Source organism: Myotis yumanensis, unplaced genomic scaffold, assembly GCF_028538775.1.
Source record: "Myotis yumanensis isolate MYYU_CA2020_CCGP unplaced genomic scaffold, mMyoYum1.0.hap1 SCAF_16, whole genome shotgun sequence".
Classification (NCBI taxonomy): Eukaryota; Metazoa; Chordata; class Mammalia; order Chiroptera; family Vespertilionidae; genus Myotis; species Myotis yumanensis.
The window spans coordinates 14260816-14275735 of NW_027223767.1; the positions used below are offsets into that span (position 1 = coordinate 14260816).

Consider the following 14920-nt stretch of genomic DNA (forward strand, 5'->3'; position numbering starts at 1 on the left):
TTATTTATGTATTCATTGGTTGATTCTTGTATGTGCCCAGACGGGGAATGGAACCCACAACCTTAACAGGCACCATTATTTTAAAAGGACGAGCCACATTCTAGAGGAAAATATTTGCATTACATATATCTGATAGAGGATTTGTATCCAAATATATATCTAGAACTCCTACAATTCAATAATAAGACAACGTGATTTTAAAAAAAACTTAGTGAAGACTTAACAGACTACAAAAGATCTACAAATGGCCAATATGCACATGACATATGGTCAACATGTTCAATGATCAGAGAAGTACAAATAAAACTACAGCGATGTATGACTTTACATATTGGGATGGCTAGCCCTGCAAAGATTGGCAGCATCAAATGTTGGCCATGTGAGGAGCAACTGAAAATGTCAGATGAGACAACTGTTTTGGAAAACAGCTTGGCAGTTTCTTACAAGGTTAAAGCACAGTTACCCTATGACCCAGCAACTCCCCTCCTAGCTATTTACCCAAGAGAAATGAAAACATGTATCTGCACAGACGGACACAGGAACGTTATAGGAGCTTTATTCACAGAGATAAAAACTAGAAACAACCCAAATGTCCCTCCAAAGAAGAGATAAAGAAATCTGCTCTCAAGTGTTTTGAAATAGATTGTCCTTTACAACCTGAACATGTTCCTGTTTCCTCCTACGCTGTAAGTTCCAGGACAGCAGCTCCCGCGACTGTCTCGCTCACTTCTGTAAGCTTCACGTCTCGCATGGAGCAAGTGCGCAAAAACTGTTGAATGAATGAAAGAACGCAAGCCTGCGTACATTGACTTTATGGCCACCATCCCTCGGGCCTTTTATCTCCCCTCCCATCTACAAACGCCGGCCGGGAGGTATCCGGTGTGGCTCACTGCCCGCCCGGGAAGGAACAGCCGCAGGTCCCCACCGGGAGGCGCGTCTCCGTTGGGGCCGGAAAGCGCCCGGGGGCCGCGCCAAGGGGAGGTGCGGTGCGCCGCGTCGAGCGCCCACAGGGAGGCAGCAGGGCACACCCGGACCGACGGCGCGGGACAGACGGACGGACCGGCTGACGGCGCCCGACCGCCGCACGGAGCCGGCGCGCAGCCCCGCAGAACAGAGGAGGACCCCCCCGGCCCAGGGCGGCGCGCAGAACGGCGGGGGCGGGACGGACCCGACGAGGATCGCGCGGAGGTGAGGCGGGGGCCGTCCCGCCCCCGAGGGCAGGCCCCGAGCGCCGCCCGGCCCGGGATCGCTGGGGTGGGGGCTCCCGCTCCGGCTCAGCTCTGCTCCATCTGCTCGCGACCCCGCGGCGGCGCTGGCTCGGGCTGCCCCAGTAAGGGGTCCGGGGAGGGGAGCGCGGAGGACCGGGGCCCAGGAAGTCGGGCGGGGTCCAGCATGAGCCCGGGCTGCGGAGTCTCCTGACTCAGCCGCACTCTCAGATTTTGGGGTTTCCCTGCCAGGCGGAGAGCGCGGAACTTCCTCTTTCCCGCAGGGATTCCCCCCTCCCAGCCGGGCTGGCCTAACCCGAGTCCCCGCGGCTCCCGGCCCCTGGCGCCCCCGGGGCCCCTCTCCCTGGCTTCTGCTCTGCCCCAGTTCAGCGATATCGGGGCCTGACTGGGTGTTCCTGGCTGCACGCCCTGCTCACAGAGCAGGAGGCGGGATCCAGGGGTTCTGGATGAAAGACTGGGGTCGGGATGGATGTTAGAGGCGGGTTGGAGGGGTTTTGCAGGTGATGAGGCCGCAATCAGGGAGACTGGAGTTATGGGAAGCTAGGCGGGTGGGTAAGAAGAGGGGACCTGTGGGAAGTGGAGAGCCTTGGGGGTGAGATAGGAGGGGCAGTTCTGCAGGGCAGATCATTTCTCTGAGGTTTCCCCCTGCTCCTAGGATGGCGGCTAGCCCAGAGAGCCTCTTCTCTTCCGGGGGCGACCTGGACTCCAGCCAGTTACAGATGGAGCCCGATGAGGTGGACACTCTGAGGGAGGGAGAGGACCCAGGTACACAGGGAGCACGGCGCTCAGGGAGAGGAGGGGGAGGGGGCTGAGACCTCCTGGAGTCTACACTCTTCCACTTTCTTTCCTCCCAGCTGATCGGATGCACCCCTTTCTGGCCATCTATGACCTTCAGCCTCTGAAAATGCACCCCTTGGTGTTCGCCCCTGGGGTTCCTGTCACCGCCCAAGTGGTGGGCACTGAAAGATATACCAGTGGATCCAAGGTAGCTGGGCTGGGACCAAAGGTTGGGGGGCCGGGGGAGGGAGGGTTACAGGAGCACTGGCCAGAGTTGGGGGTTGCACCCCAACCAGGGAATATCCATTCAGTTCCTCACACCCCCAGGTAGGAACCTGCACTCTGTATTCCGTCCGCTTGACTCATGGGGACTTCACCTGGACAACCAAGAAGAAGTTCCGACACTTCCAGGAGCTACACCGGGACCTCCTGAGACACAAAGTCTTGATGAGTCTGCTCCCTCTGGCTCGGTGAGGGAGGACCAGACTGCTTCCTGTGAAGGGCAGGCCACCTCGCCCTGTGGTAGCTGTCACTGCCCCAACCCCCCGTCAATCCTTCTGCCTAGTCTGCCCCCAGACTCCAACTTCTCCTGCCTCAGGGGCTTTCCTCCCCGAACTGGCCACTGAGCCTTCTCCCCTGACCCTGGTTACCAGGAAACCTTCCCTGCTCAGCTCTCTCTGTCCATGGTTCTGTGCCAGTATCTTAGCCGGGCTGGATGCCCAAAATGCCCTTGGCAGCCTCCTCCGTTTCTTTCTTTTTAAAAAAATAAAAAATATTTTTGCCCTAGCCAGTTTGGCTCAGTGTATAGAGTGTCAACCTGTGGACTGAAGGGTGCCACGTTCGATTCCAGTCAAGGACACATGCCAGGGTTGTGGGCTCGATCCCCAGTAGGGGGCGTGCAGGAGGCAACTGATCAGTGACTCTCTCTCATCATTGATGTTTATATTAAAAATATATTTTTATTGATTTCAGAGAGAAAAGGAGAGGGAGAGAGATAGAAACATCAGTGATGAGAGAGAATCATTGATCAGTTGCCTCCTGCATGCCCCCTACTGGGGATGGAGCCCACAACCTGGGCATGTGCCCTGACCCAGAATCGAACCTTGACCTCCTGGTTCATAGGTCGATGCCCAACCATTGAGCCATACCAACTGGGCTTCTCCATTTCTTATCTCCATTCTCAGCATAGGGGGCCTTCCTTCTGCCAGCCTCTAGGTCTCCTTCCTTTCTCCAAGGCCCCATCTCTAGTGCTTCAGGAACCCAGGTGCTCAGCCTCCCAGCTCTTACTTGACCCTCACCCCATCCCTTCCACAGCTTTGCTATTCCCTATCCTCCAGCCCGAGAGGCAGCCGACAGAGAGATGCCCTCTCTACCCCGAGCAGGTCCTGAGGGCTCCACCAGACATGCATCCAGCAAACAGGTGCGACCACACACCAGGCCCTCAGGGAAGGCGTTGGTGTGCAAGCGGCTCTGGTCCCATCTGTTTCTGTCTCCCGTTTCTACTTCAGAAATACTTGGAGAATTACCTCAACCGCCTCCTGACCATGTCTTTCTACCGCAACTACCATGCCATGGTAAGGTTCAGGGGCTGGCTGCCTGGGTCTTCTTAGGAGGAGCAAGATAATCAGACCCCCATGGGGCAGAGGACTGCGGTCAGTAGGGCCTGAAAACTAGAGTCTGTCCTCTGAGCCTGTTCCTTCTGCAGACGGAGTTCCTGGAAGTCAGTCAGCTGTCTTTTATCCCAGAGCTTGGATCCAAAGGACTGTAAGTGTCTGACACCCCTCAGCCAGCCACCTGTAAAATGCCTGTGTCTGAATCACTGCCTGAGAATGGGGGATGAAGTGAAGGGTGGGCTGGGGGTCTGGGCTCCCCATCCAGCATCTCTTCCTGATTTTTCCCACAGGGAAGGGGTGATCCGGAAGCGCTCCGGTGGCCACCGTGTTCCTGGCTTTACCTGCTGTGGCCGAGACCAAGTTTGCTATCGCTGGTCCAAGAGGTGAGGCCTAGGGTGGAACAGCTGGGCCTTGGGTCGGGATGAGGAAGGAGGTCCCAGGGACAGGGAGGAACAGACAGAGCCCTTCTGCTCCAGGTGGCTGGTGGTGAAGGACTCCTTCCTGCTCTACATGTGCCTCGAGACAGGCACCATCTCGTTTGTTCAGCTCTTCGACCCTGGCTTCGGCGTGCAGGTGGGGAAAAGGAGCACAGAGACACGGTATGGAGTCCGGATCGACACCTCCCACAGGTAAGACCTCTCTGGTGTGGACAGATGCCTGATGAGTCAATAGCCAGCCTAGGGCCCTGAGGGGAGTTTTGTGGAAGAAGGGAAGGCATTTCCATGCCCCTGGAGCTGGCCTTGATTTGGAACCAGGGAACGGTTCTAGCCAGATGCTTGGGATTGCTCTTAGCGTCTAGGCCCAGAGAAAGGGGCTGAGTGTAAGCTTGAGGGAGGGACTCTTTTTTTTTTTTTCTTTTTAAAAATATATTTTATTGCTTTTTTACAGAAAGGAAGGGAGAGGGATAGAGAGTTAGAAACATCCATGAGAGAGAAACATCGATCAGCTGCCTCCTGCACACCCCCTACTGGGGATGTGCCTGAAACCGAGGTACATGCCCTTGACCGGAATCGAACCTGGGACCCTTCAGTCTGCAGGCTGACGCTCTATCACTGAGCCAAACTGGTCAGGGCAAGGGAGGGAGTCTTGATGTAAAAGAAATGCACTCCATTCATTCATTTATTCATTTGACAAACCTGTGTGCCTGACATAATACTAGGTGCCAGGAACCCAACTATGAATAAGGCAGATATATGCCCTGTCCCTATGGAGTCGTGATTTAGGGGCTAAGGGAGGAAGTGGGGAAAGTAGGATAGCTAAAGTGGGGAGGTTTCCGCGCCAGACCAGAGGTCCTGAGGGTGAGGGTTGTGGTCCGTCTCTTTGTTCCCGTCCAGGTCCCTGATTCTCAAGTGCAGCAGCTACCGGCAGGCCCGTTGGTGGGGCCAGGAAATCACTGAGCTGGCCCAGGGCCCGGGCAGAGACTTCCTGCAGCTGCACCGGCATGAAAGCTATGCTCCACCCCGGCCTGGGACTTTGGCTCGGTGGTAAGACACTGATGCGCCTGCTGAGCTCTGTGCCTTCTGTGGCCTTCTGGACCCCCTTGGTGTGGAGTCTTTGATTCTCTTTTATCTCCATTAACCCCTTCTGACCTCAGTAACCTCCCTCTTTGACTTCTTGAATCTCTCCAACCCCCTGACCTCTTTAAACACACTGATCTCTCTAATTATCCTCTGATATTTCTTCTTCTTCTTCTTTTTTTTTTAATTCTCACCCGAGGATATTTTGCCATTGATTTTTAGAGAGAGTGGAAGAGAGAGGGAAAGACAGAGAGAAATATTGATGTGAGAGAAACATATCGATTGGTTGCCTCCTGCACATACCCCGACCAGGGCCTGGGCTGGGGAGGAGCCTGAAACCGAGAGGTACATGCCCTTGACTGGAATCGAACCCGGGACCCTTCAGTCCACAGGCCAACGCTCTATCCACTGAGCCAAACCTGCTAGGGCTCCTCTGATATTTCTCACTCCCAAACTTGGTAATCTCTTCTGATCCCTGAACAATCTGACCTCCTGTGATCTTGTAAACCCCCTTTCACCACACTGACCAGACTTTCTGTTCTCTATGATCTCCTCAAATCTCTCTGATTTATTCATTTTATTTATAAACATTTCCTAAGCAGTACTCTATGCCGTGTCCAGTGCCAGGAATAAGAGTTCAGTGGGTGATTCATTCACAAAACAATGGGAGCTCACCATGCTGGTGGTAGATTCAGGATAGGAGCGGTGTCTGCCCCAGCGTGGGAATGTCTGGACTGCGCTTCCAGAAGGCAGTAACCCTGAGGTTTGCCTTAGCAAGATAAAGAAAATGGAGGAGGGCTGTCCATGCAGAAAAGCTAGAAATAGCCTGGTGTGTTTGGGAACCACTGGTCTGACTGTTGTGGAGTGAGGAGGAGTGGCCAGAGAAGAGCCTGGGAGTCCGCAGCCCCTGACCTGTCCCCGAATACTAAGCTGAGGAGGTTGACTTTTACGATCGGCAGGGGGGCAGTCATGGAAGGATGGAAGGGGTGTTGAGATTTGTTTTTAACTTGAGAATAATAATAGCTAGTACTTATGTAGCACTTACTATGTGCCAGGAACTGTTTTAAGTGTTTTATATGTATTAACTTACTGATTCTCCACAACAACCCTACAAGGCAGGTATAGTTATCTGCATTTTACAGATGAGAAAACCAAGGCAAGGAGAAGTTAGGTAACTGGCCCAGGGCCACACACCTTGTAAGCAGTGGCACCAGGATTCAAATCCAGGCAGGCTAGGTTAAGACCCTGCTGTGAACCATCATACTAGAATGTTATTAAAAAGTCAAACACGCCAGAACCGGTTTGGCTCAGTGGCTAGAGCGTCGGCCTGTGGACTCAAGGGTCCTGGGTTCGATTCTAGTCAAGGGCATGTACCTTGGTTGCGGGCACATCCCCAGTGGGGGGTGTGCAGGAGGCAGCTGATCAATGTTTCTCCCTCATTGATGTTTCTGGCTCTCTATCCCTCTCCCTTCCTCTGTAAAAAATCAATAAAATATATTTAAAAAAAAAAAGTCAAACACGTTGCCCTAGCCAGTTTGGGTCAGTGGATAGAGCATTGGCCCACAGACTGAAGGGTTCCAGGTTCGGTTCTGGTCAAGGCCATGTACCTTGGTTCTCTCTCACATTGATGTTTCTCTCACTCTGTCTCTCCCTCTCCCTTCCACTCTCTCTAAAAATCAATGCAAAAAAATAAAAAGAAAATAAAAATAAAAATCAATGCAACCCTAGCCGGTTTGGTTCAGTGGAGAGAGCGCCGGACTGCAGACTGAAGAGTCCCTGGTTCAATTCCGGTCAAGGGCACATGCCCAGGTTGTGAGCTCGATCCCCAGTGTGGGGCATGCAGGAGATAGCCAACCAATGATTCTCTCCTATCATTGATGTTTCTATCTCTCTCTCCCTCTCCCTTCCTCTCTGAAATCAATAAAATGTTTTTTTTTAAAAGAAAAAAAATCAATGGAAAAAAATCTTCAGATAAGGATTTAAAAAATAAATAAAAGTCAAACACATTAACAAAATTAAAGTTCCCACTCATTGTGTAATCCTTTATTCCCTTTCCCCGCCAGCCCTTACTTCTTCCCTATACATCCTCCCAACAATCCCTTTTTTCACCTCAGAAGTAACCCTGCCAACAGTTTGAAATTTATCCTCCCAGATTTTTTTCTGCATATTTTCATATTCTTATTTGTTACTTTTTGTTTTAATGTAAATGAGATCATGTACTCTCTTCTGTGACATTTTTTCACTTAATACATGTATTAGAGATTAGGTGTTTAGGTTTTTTCCCCATTTTTTACTTTCTTTTTTAAATGTTTTTATTAATTTCAGAGAGCGGAAGGGAGAGGGAGAGAGAGATAGAAACATCAATGATGAGAAAGAGTTATTGATCACACCCCCTACCAGGGATTGAGCCTGCAACCTGGGCATGTGCCCTGACTGGGAATCGAACCGTGATCTCCTGGTTCATAGGTCAATGCTCAACCACTGAGCCACACTGGCCAGGCCCCATTTTTTACATTTTCCCCATTTTTCATTCTTATAAGTAATGCCGCAATGAACATAATCTTTGCACAAGCATTTAATAGGATATATTCCTAGAAATAGAATTACTATGTGAATTTAGTGGTTTTAATGCATATGTACATCTAACATTCAGATAGATACTGCCAAGTTGTCATCTAAAAAGGTTATAACCGCCGAAACCGGTTTGGCTCAGTGGATGGAGCGTCGGCCTGCGGACTGAAAGGTCCTAGGTTCAATTCAGGTCAAGGGCATGTATCTGGGTTACGGGCACATCCCCAGTGGGAGATGTGCAGGAGGCAGCTGATCGATGTTTCTCTCCCATCTATGTTTCTAACTATCTATCTCTCTCCCTTCCTCTCTGTAAAAAATTAATAAAATATATTTTTTTAAAAAAATAAAAAGGTTATAACCAATGTATCCATAGTCTATGAGAATATTTACTTCCTCATATGCTAACATTGAATTTTACCAGTGATTTTAATTTTTGCCAATTTAGTGAATTAAAAAATGTTATTTCACTTTATCACAGTTTTTTTGCTTACTAGTGAAGTTGAATATCTTTTCTTATATTTGACTAGAGGCCCAGTGCACGACATTTGTGCACTGGGGGTGGGGAGGTCCTTCAGCCCGGCCTGCGCCCTCTCTGGCAGTCTGGGACCCCTTGGGGGATGTCTGGGGCTCTCTCAGTCTGGGACCCCTTGTTCCTTACCACCTGTCTGCAGTGGAGGCGGGAGAGACTCCCACCTGCCACTGCACTTGCCAGCTGTGAGCCCGGCTTCTGGCTGAGGGGCACTTCCCCTGTGGGAGAGCACTCACCACTAGAGGGCAGCTCCTGCATTGAGTGTCTGCCCCCTAGTGGTCAGTGAGTGTCATAGCAACCAGTCGTTCTGCTGTTAGGTCGATTTGCATATTAGTCTTTTATTATATAGGATCATTATAATTTCCTCTGTGAACTGTTCTTATTCTTTGTTCACTTTTCAGTTGGTTGATATCCTTTGTTGGAAATCTTTATGTGTGAAGTATTAATCTTCACAATCTTTAGTCATTTTCCTTACTTTATTATCTTTCCTAATTTTTAATTTTTTTTTGCTCATATTGGCAAATTTATCCCACTTTCATATATCTGATACCATCTGACCATTCTGATCACTATTGATCTTTGACCCTGCTGTCGCCTCTGACCCATGGCTATCCTCTGGTCTTCACTCTCCAGAGCTTTCTGACTCCCCTGACCTCCTTGGCTTGGCCTCCCCCCAGGTTTGTGAATGGGGCAGGTTACTTTGCTGCTGTGGCAGATGCCATTCTTCGAGCTCAAGAGGAGATTTTCATCACAGACTGGTGGTATGTAGGGGAAAAGCCCAAGCAAGAAGGTTTGGGATAGGGCCTATGACAGATCAACTATGGATCCCAGGAGGGAGTGGAAAGGGAGGTGTGGCTGGTTGTCTGGGGCTTAGCTTACCCTCCTCAACCCCTTCCCTGAATCCTAGGTTGAGTCCTGAGATTTACCTGAAGCGTCCAGCCCATTCAGATGACTGGAGATTGGACGTTATGCTCAAGAAAAAGGCGGTGAGGAGAGTGGTCAGGCTGGAGGGGAGGTGTAGTGGGATTGGCTAGAAGGGATGGAAGCATGAAGGAACATAGGAATCCAAGGCTTCAAGGGGAGGAAACATGCCCATCTTGGCTCAGTGTCTGGCAAACATCATCTTCTCCTCCTCTTCCCTAAGAAGAACTGACACCTCCCTCTTCATGCTCCTCTACCTGGTATAGACTGCCCTCCCAGTGCCCACTGTACTTTATTGTGTTACCTGGGGGTGTTCATGTCTATTTCCCATTGGACTGATTAATATCACTAGTTCCAGTACAAGGCACAATGTCTACCATGTTGGGGGCATCCATAGATGTTGACGGACAGGAGGAAAGCTACATGGATAATGGAAAGTGGGTGGGCAAATAGATAGGTAAATGATGGAAAAGGAGATATATAGAAGGATTTGAGTTTGGAAAGGTGGATCAATAGGAAGGTGGGTGAGTAGTTGGATGAATGATAGACAGTAGATAAGAGGATGAACAAATGGTTGGGAGGATGGATGGATAGTGATAGATAGGTGGGTAGGTATATAGGTGGATGAGTGAGTGAATGCATTGCTCACCCATTGCTAAGTGCTTTGCAAGCATCAAAGCCGGGTAAGTGGCAGAGCATCGAGGTTCTCCAGGCTGGGTAGGGGGACATTCAGGAATCCTGAGCCAGGGGAAGGGTTTGGGAAAGTGGGAAGGGGCCATTCTGAGAGAGGCATTAGGATATGATACCTTGTGCACCACCAGGAGGAGGGTGTCCGTGTGTCCGTCCTACTGTTTAAGGAAGTGGAGCTGGCCTTGAGCATCAACAGTGGCTATAGCAAGAGGGCTCTGATGCTGCTGCACCCCAACATAAAGGTGACTCACACCTCAGAGACCCTTCCCTCATACAGCCCTCCTCACCACCCTTCCCATCCTCTCAACCCTCCCTTTCCTTAAGCATCGTATCCTTCTCTTTCCACTTCCCTCCCAACATTACCTCTTGTCTTTCTCTCGCCTAAGCCCACCCTCATGAACTGCTCCATACCTGCTCCAGGTGATGCGTCACCCAGACCATGTGACATTGTGGGCCCATCATGAGAAGCTACTGGTGGTGGACCAAGTTGTGGCCTTCTTGGGAGGGCTGGATCTCGCCTATGGCCGCTGGGATGACCTGCACTACCGACTGACTGACCTTGGAGACGCCTCTGAATCAGCTGCCCCAGAGGTAACCCCCCACGGTCTTCCTGAACACCCCCAAACTCAGCTAACCTAAATCTATACCCCTTCCCAGCTCCAGCCTTTCCCCTCATTTCCACTAACCACTCCCACCCGCCACCCCAATTCCTCTAGGAAGTGCAGCTGAAGGGGAGTGCTGGGAAGTCAGACTGTCCGTTTCATTCTTACTCTGTGTCTCTGTCCCTGTTTCATACTCTTTCAGTGTTCCTCTCTTCTCTTTGGCCCTGGCTCTGTATGGCCCCATGACCTCTCCTTGCCCATGGCTTGGGTGTGTTCCCCTCACAGCCTCCCACCACGTGCTCAGACTCTACAGCCACCCCAGATTTCTCTCACAACCAACTCTTCTGGCTGGGCAAGGACTACAGCAATCTTATCACTAAGGACTGGGTACAGCTGGACCGGCCTTTTGACGGTGAGGGTTCCCTCCCCCAAAGTCCCCGAGAGCTGGGAGCAGGGGCAAAAGTCTGGGCGGTGACTGAGAATGGGACAAGCTGGGTTAAGGATAATGCAGCCTTTCCTCTGGTCAGCTGCTCCTCCTCCCTGCCTCACGTGTCCCCAAGAAACCAGCCCTGACCTCTTTCTGGGATCCCCAGATTTCATTGACAGGGCGACCACAGCCCGGATGCCATGGCGGGATGTTGGAGTGGTTGTCCACGGCCCACCTGCCCGAGACCTGGCCCGGCACTTCATCCAGCGTTGGAACTTCACCAAGGTGCTCCCTCGCTCCTGTGGATGCTGGAGGTTGGGAGGGAGCCAGGGGCAGCTTGCCTCCTCCCACTGACTCTGCCATCCCTCCCCCCCAGACTACCAAGGCCAAGTACAAGACACCCATGTACCCTTACCTGCTGCCCAAGTCCACCAGCACTGCACACCAGCTCCCCTTCACACTCCCAGGGGGGCAGTGCACCACGGTGCAGGTGAGGCCGGACTGACTTCAACCTGCCCCCACTCCCCTCCCTTCAGCCCACTCTCCTTGAGCTGAGAGCCCTCCAGACTCCGCCCCTCCTGGGGTCAGGCACCACCTCATATTTGCCATTCCCCCAGGTCTTGCGGTCAGTGGACCGCTGGTCAGCGGGGACTTTGGAGAACTCCATCCTCAATGCCTACCTGCACACCATCAGGGAAAGCCAGCACTTCCTCTACATTGAGGTCTGACTGGTGTGGGTGGGGGGTGGGGGGGAGGGGGGACGGGGGGAAGGGTAGGAGGAGAGCGAGTGGAGGGGATGTCCCAGGAGAGAGACTTAGGATGTCAGCAGATCGGTGCTGATGGGCTGGTATAGCTGGGCCTGGGGGAAAACGGGAGCCTAGGGCTGAGGCCTGGAGCCTGGAGATGGGGATGGCAGCCGGGAGCTGAGAGCAGGGCAGGGGCTTGGCTGCTGATATCTCTTTGGTCCCTGCCCCAGAATCAGTTCTTCATTAGCTGCTCAGATGGACGGACGGTTCTGAACAAGGTGGGCGATGAGATTGTGGACAGAATCCTGAAGGCCCACAAGTAAGGTGGACTGGCAGGTGGGGGGAACTGAGGGCGTGGTTTAAGCCCAACTGGAGGGGCGGGGCTTTGGGGAGAAATCACACCTCTGACTCTCGCCACTTCCCAGGCAAGGGCAATGCTTCCGAGTCTACGTGCTTCTGCCCCTGCTTCCCGGTTTTGAGGGTGACATCTCCACAGGTGGTGGGAACTCCATCCAGGCCATTCTGCACTTCACTTACAGGTGCCCTTCTATGGGGTCTCCATGGCCCCATCCACCCTGCCCCCTCCTGATTCTATCCTGATCCCTTCCCACTAGACCTTTGAGGTCTTCCTCTCTCCAGACATCCCCCCTTCCCTCCTCCAGCCTTTATTTCTCTCCCCCACTCTTTCCCCTCAGGACCCTGTGTCGAGGGGAATATTCAATCCTACATCGCCTCAAAGCAGCCAGTGAGTTCTGGGGGCTGGAGGTTCAAGCCCTGGACCCCTTGGGAGGGGAAGACGGGGGACCTGGAGACCCAGGGCGGGGAAGGAGTCTATTATTCCTGTGTGCTTCTGGGGCTGCTGCCCTGAGACCACAGGTGGTCTTTCCCTGGAGGGAGAAGTGTATAGACTGGGCTCTGAAGCGAGGAGGTGGATGGGCCAGGGCTCCATATGCACATGGAGGGCACCTGTCATCTCACCCCCCTCCCCCGATCTCTCTCGCTTTCAGTGGGGACAGCATGGCGGGACTATATATCTATCTGTGGGCTCCGCACACACGGAGAGCTGTGTGGGCACCCAGTCTCAGAGCTCATCTACATCCACAGCAAGATGCTTATTGCTGACGATCGCACAGTCATCATCGGTCAGTGCTGGGTCTGAGTCCCTGGCAGCAAGAGCGGGTGGGAGAGGCGTGAAGGGCAGCGGGGTGAAGGGAGGCCCAGTTGGGGATGGAGGCCAAAGAAGGCGTGTTGCCCACAGGCATGTGCTCTGGTAGAGGTGATGGGGTGAAGAGGGTCACCCTGGGTTCAGACAGGCCCAATGTGTCCTGCGCCCACCCCAGGCTCTGCGAACATCAATGACCGGAGCCTGCTGGGGAAGCGGGACAGCGAACTGGCCGTGCTGATCGAGGACACGGAGATGGAGCCGTCCCTCATGGATGGTGTGGAGTACCAGGCGGGCAGGTTTGCCTTGAGCTTGCGGAAGCACTGCTTCAGGTAGAGCCTGGGTGGGCTCTACAGGGCGTGGCAGCAGGGGGAGGGGGATCTACCTTTTGAGGGGGTGGGGGGGATTGCTTAGACATACTACTGCATTTCCCAATAGGCAAACTAATCAAGTTTGGGGTGCCAGCAAAGTAGGGGCACCAAAAAATGAGAAAAAATACTTTAAAACTAATTTGGTATGTTTTTCAATACATCGTGGTCATCAAAGTAGAGACACATGAAGGCTCGTTGATACTATTTTACTGTTTAGCATTGCATCCACTTTGGATGACCTGGGTAGGCACAGCATGACTTTCCTGGTATTCAGGCTCTCTGAGGATCTTAATATGGTCCTGCTGGGACCCCTTTCTCATGCAGCGTGATTCTTGGGGCGGATGCCCGGCCAGACTTGGATCTCCGAGACCCCATCTGTGATGACTTCTTCCAGTTGTGGCAAGACACAGCGGAAAGCAATGCCAATATTTATGAGCAGGTGGGAGCTCCAGGGAGAGGACTGGGGTGTGTGTGTGGGGGGGATGGGGGGTTCATGGATTATCCTGTTCAGAGTGGGATGGAGAGAAGCCCCACCACACAGCCATACTCAGAAGGTGCGTGAGACTCTGGGGGCATATCATGGGATTCAGTGGCTCAGGGTTGGTATGGGGATGTGGGCTTCCAGCTTAGTTAAGCTTGGGCTCTTGACAAAGTCTCCCCAAGTCTTATTGGCTTCTCTGCCCCACCTCCCTCCCAGATCTTCCGCTGCCTGCCGTCCAATGCCACACGTTCACTGCGGACACTCCGGGAGTACGTGGCTGTGGAGCCCCTAGCCATTGTCAGCCCTCCGTTGGCCCGGTCTGAGCTCACCCAGGTCAAGGGCCATCTGGTCCACTTTCCCCTCAAGTTCCTGGAGGATGAGTCTTTGTTGCCCCCACTGAGTAGTAAGGAAGGTGTGATGCCCCTAGAAGTGTGGACATAGCTGGGGCTCCAGCCAGAAGAGGTCACCAGCTCCACCAGGTCTGGCTCCCTGCCCCTGAGGACTGAGGGCAGTGCCCTTTGAGACCTGTGGGAGCAGCATCTCTGAAGGGGATGAGAGAACGGACAGAGGACTCTTTCTTGAGAACCAGTCAGAGAGGGCATTCCCAGCCCTGGGCTTGGGTGGCAGGAGTGGGTCCCTAGAAAAGTTCACCTTCCCTCCAGCCCAATTCAAACCACTGCTACAGCGGAGACACGAAACTCCTGCCAGGATTCCTGGGGCAAGCCTTCCCTTCTCTCCCTTCCTCTGCCCCAGGGCCTCTCCCAGCCCATTGCTGCCAAGGTGGAGAGAAGGATGGAGCCACTGCTGGCTTCAGCCCCCACAGTGGGGAGGGTGGGAGCTGCACACTGACTCCCTCCAGCATCCTGCTGCCAGACACTAACTTTGTATCAGTTCAATAAGCGTTTCATAAATAAAAGCATAGGAAAAATCCATGCCTCTTCCTCAGTCGGAGTGAGTACTGTCTCAGCCATCCTCCCTGCCTACACAAAGCACCGGTTTCTTCACCCTGCCACCCCACTCCTTTCTTCTTCCTGCTGTCTCCATTTCCACTGTACTTGTCTGTGGCTTTGGGAGCTCGGTTTCCTAGGTGCTGGGGAAGGTCACACGGCTGCCTGGGCAGAAGGAAAGCAGGATTACCTGGAGAACAGTGGAGCTGGTGTTGCAGTTGCACGTGAGGGAGATGCACAGAGAAGGGCCTGGAGGAGCTGCCTCCTGTTCCTCAAGTGACAGCATAGGGAGAGGCTCAGGGAAGCCCCTTTCCAAGTGGTTAAGGGTATAGGCTTTAGG

At 52.8% G+C, this 14920-nt stretch overlaps 1 protein-coding gene across 2 annotated transcripts; it reads left to right on the forward strand.

The window, feature by feature from the left end:
- The first annotated feature begins 1032 nt into the window (after positions 1 to 1032).
- Positions 1033 to 14563, forward strand: PLD2 (phospholipase D2). Of its 2 annotated transcripts, XM_070393998.1 has the most exons (25): positions 1033 to 1188; positions 1882 to 1991; positions 2081 to 2211; positions 2331 to 2473; positions 3318 to 3423; positions 3512 to 3577; positions 3709 to 3767; positions 3907 to 3999; positions 4093 to 4245; positions 4951 to 5100; positions 8911 to 8994; positions 9141 to 9219; positions 9976 to 10086; positions 10265 to 10435; positions 10732 to 10858; positions 11040 to 11158; positions 11250 to 11363; positions 11491 to 11595; positions 11850 to 11938; positions 12045 to 12158; positions 12315 to 12364; positions 12627 to 12761; positions 12960 to 13113; positions 13477 to 13591; positions 13850 to 14563. In XM_070393998.1, exons 2-25 carry the CDS (start codon positions 1883 to 1885, stop codon positions 14072 to 14074), a joined length of 2802 nt encoding a protein of 933 aa, XP_070250099.1. In that variant the 5' UTR covers positions 1033 to 1188; position 1882; the 3' UTR covers positions 14075 to 14563. The 2 variants fall into 2 exon arrangements, with proteins under 2 accessions (XP_070250099.1, XP_070250100.1); XM_070393999.1 differs by lacking the exons at positions 1033 to 1188; positions 1882 to 1991; positions 2081 to 2211 and having other exon boundaries at positions 2390 to 2473; positions 3341 to 3423.
- Positions 14564 to 14920: the final 357 nt, after the last annotated feature.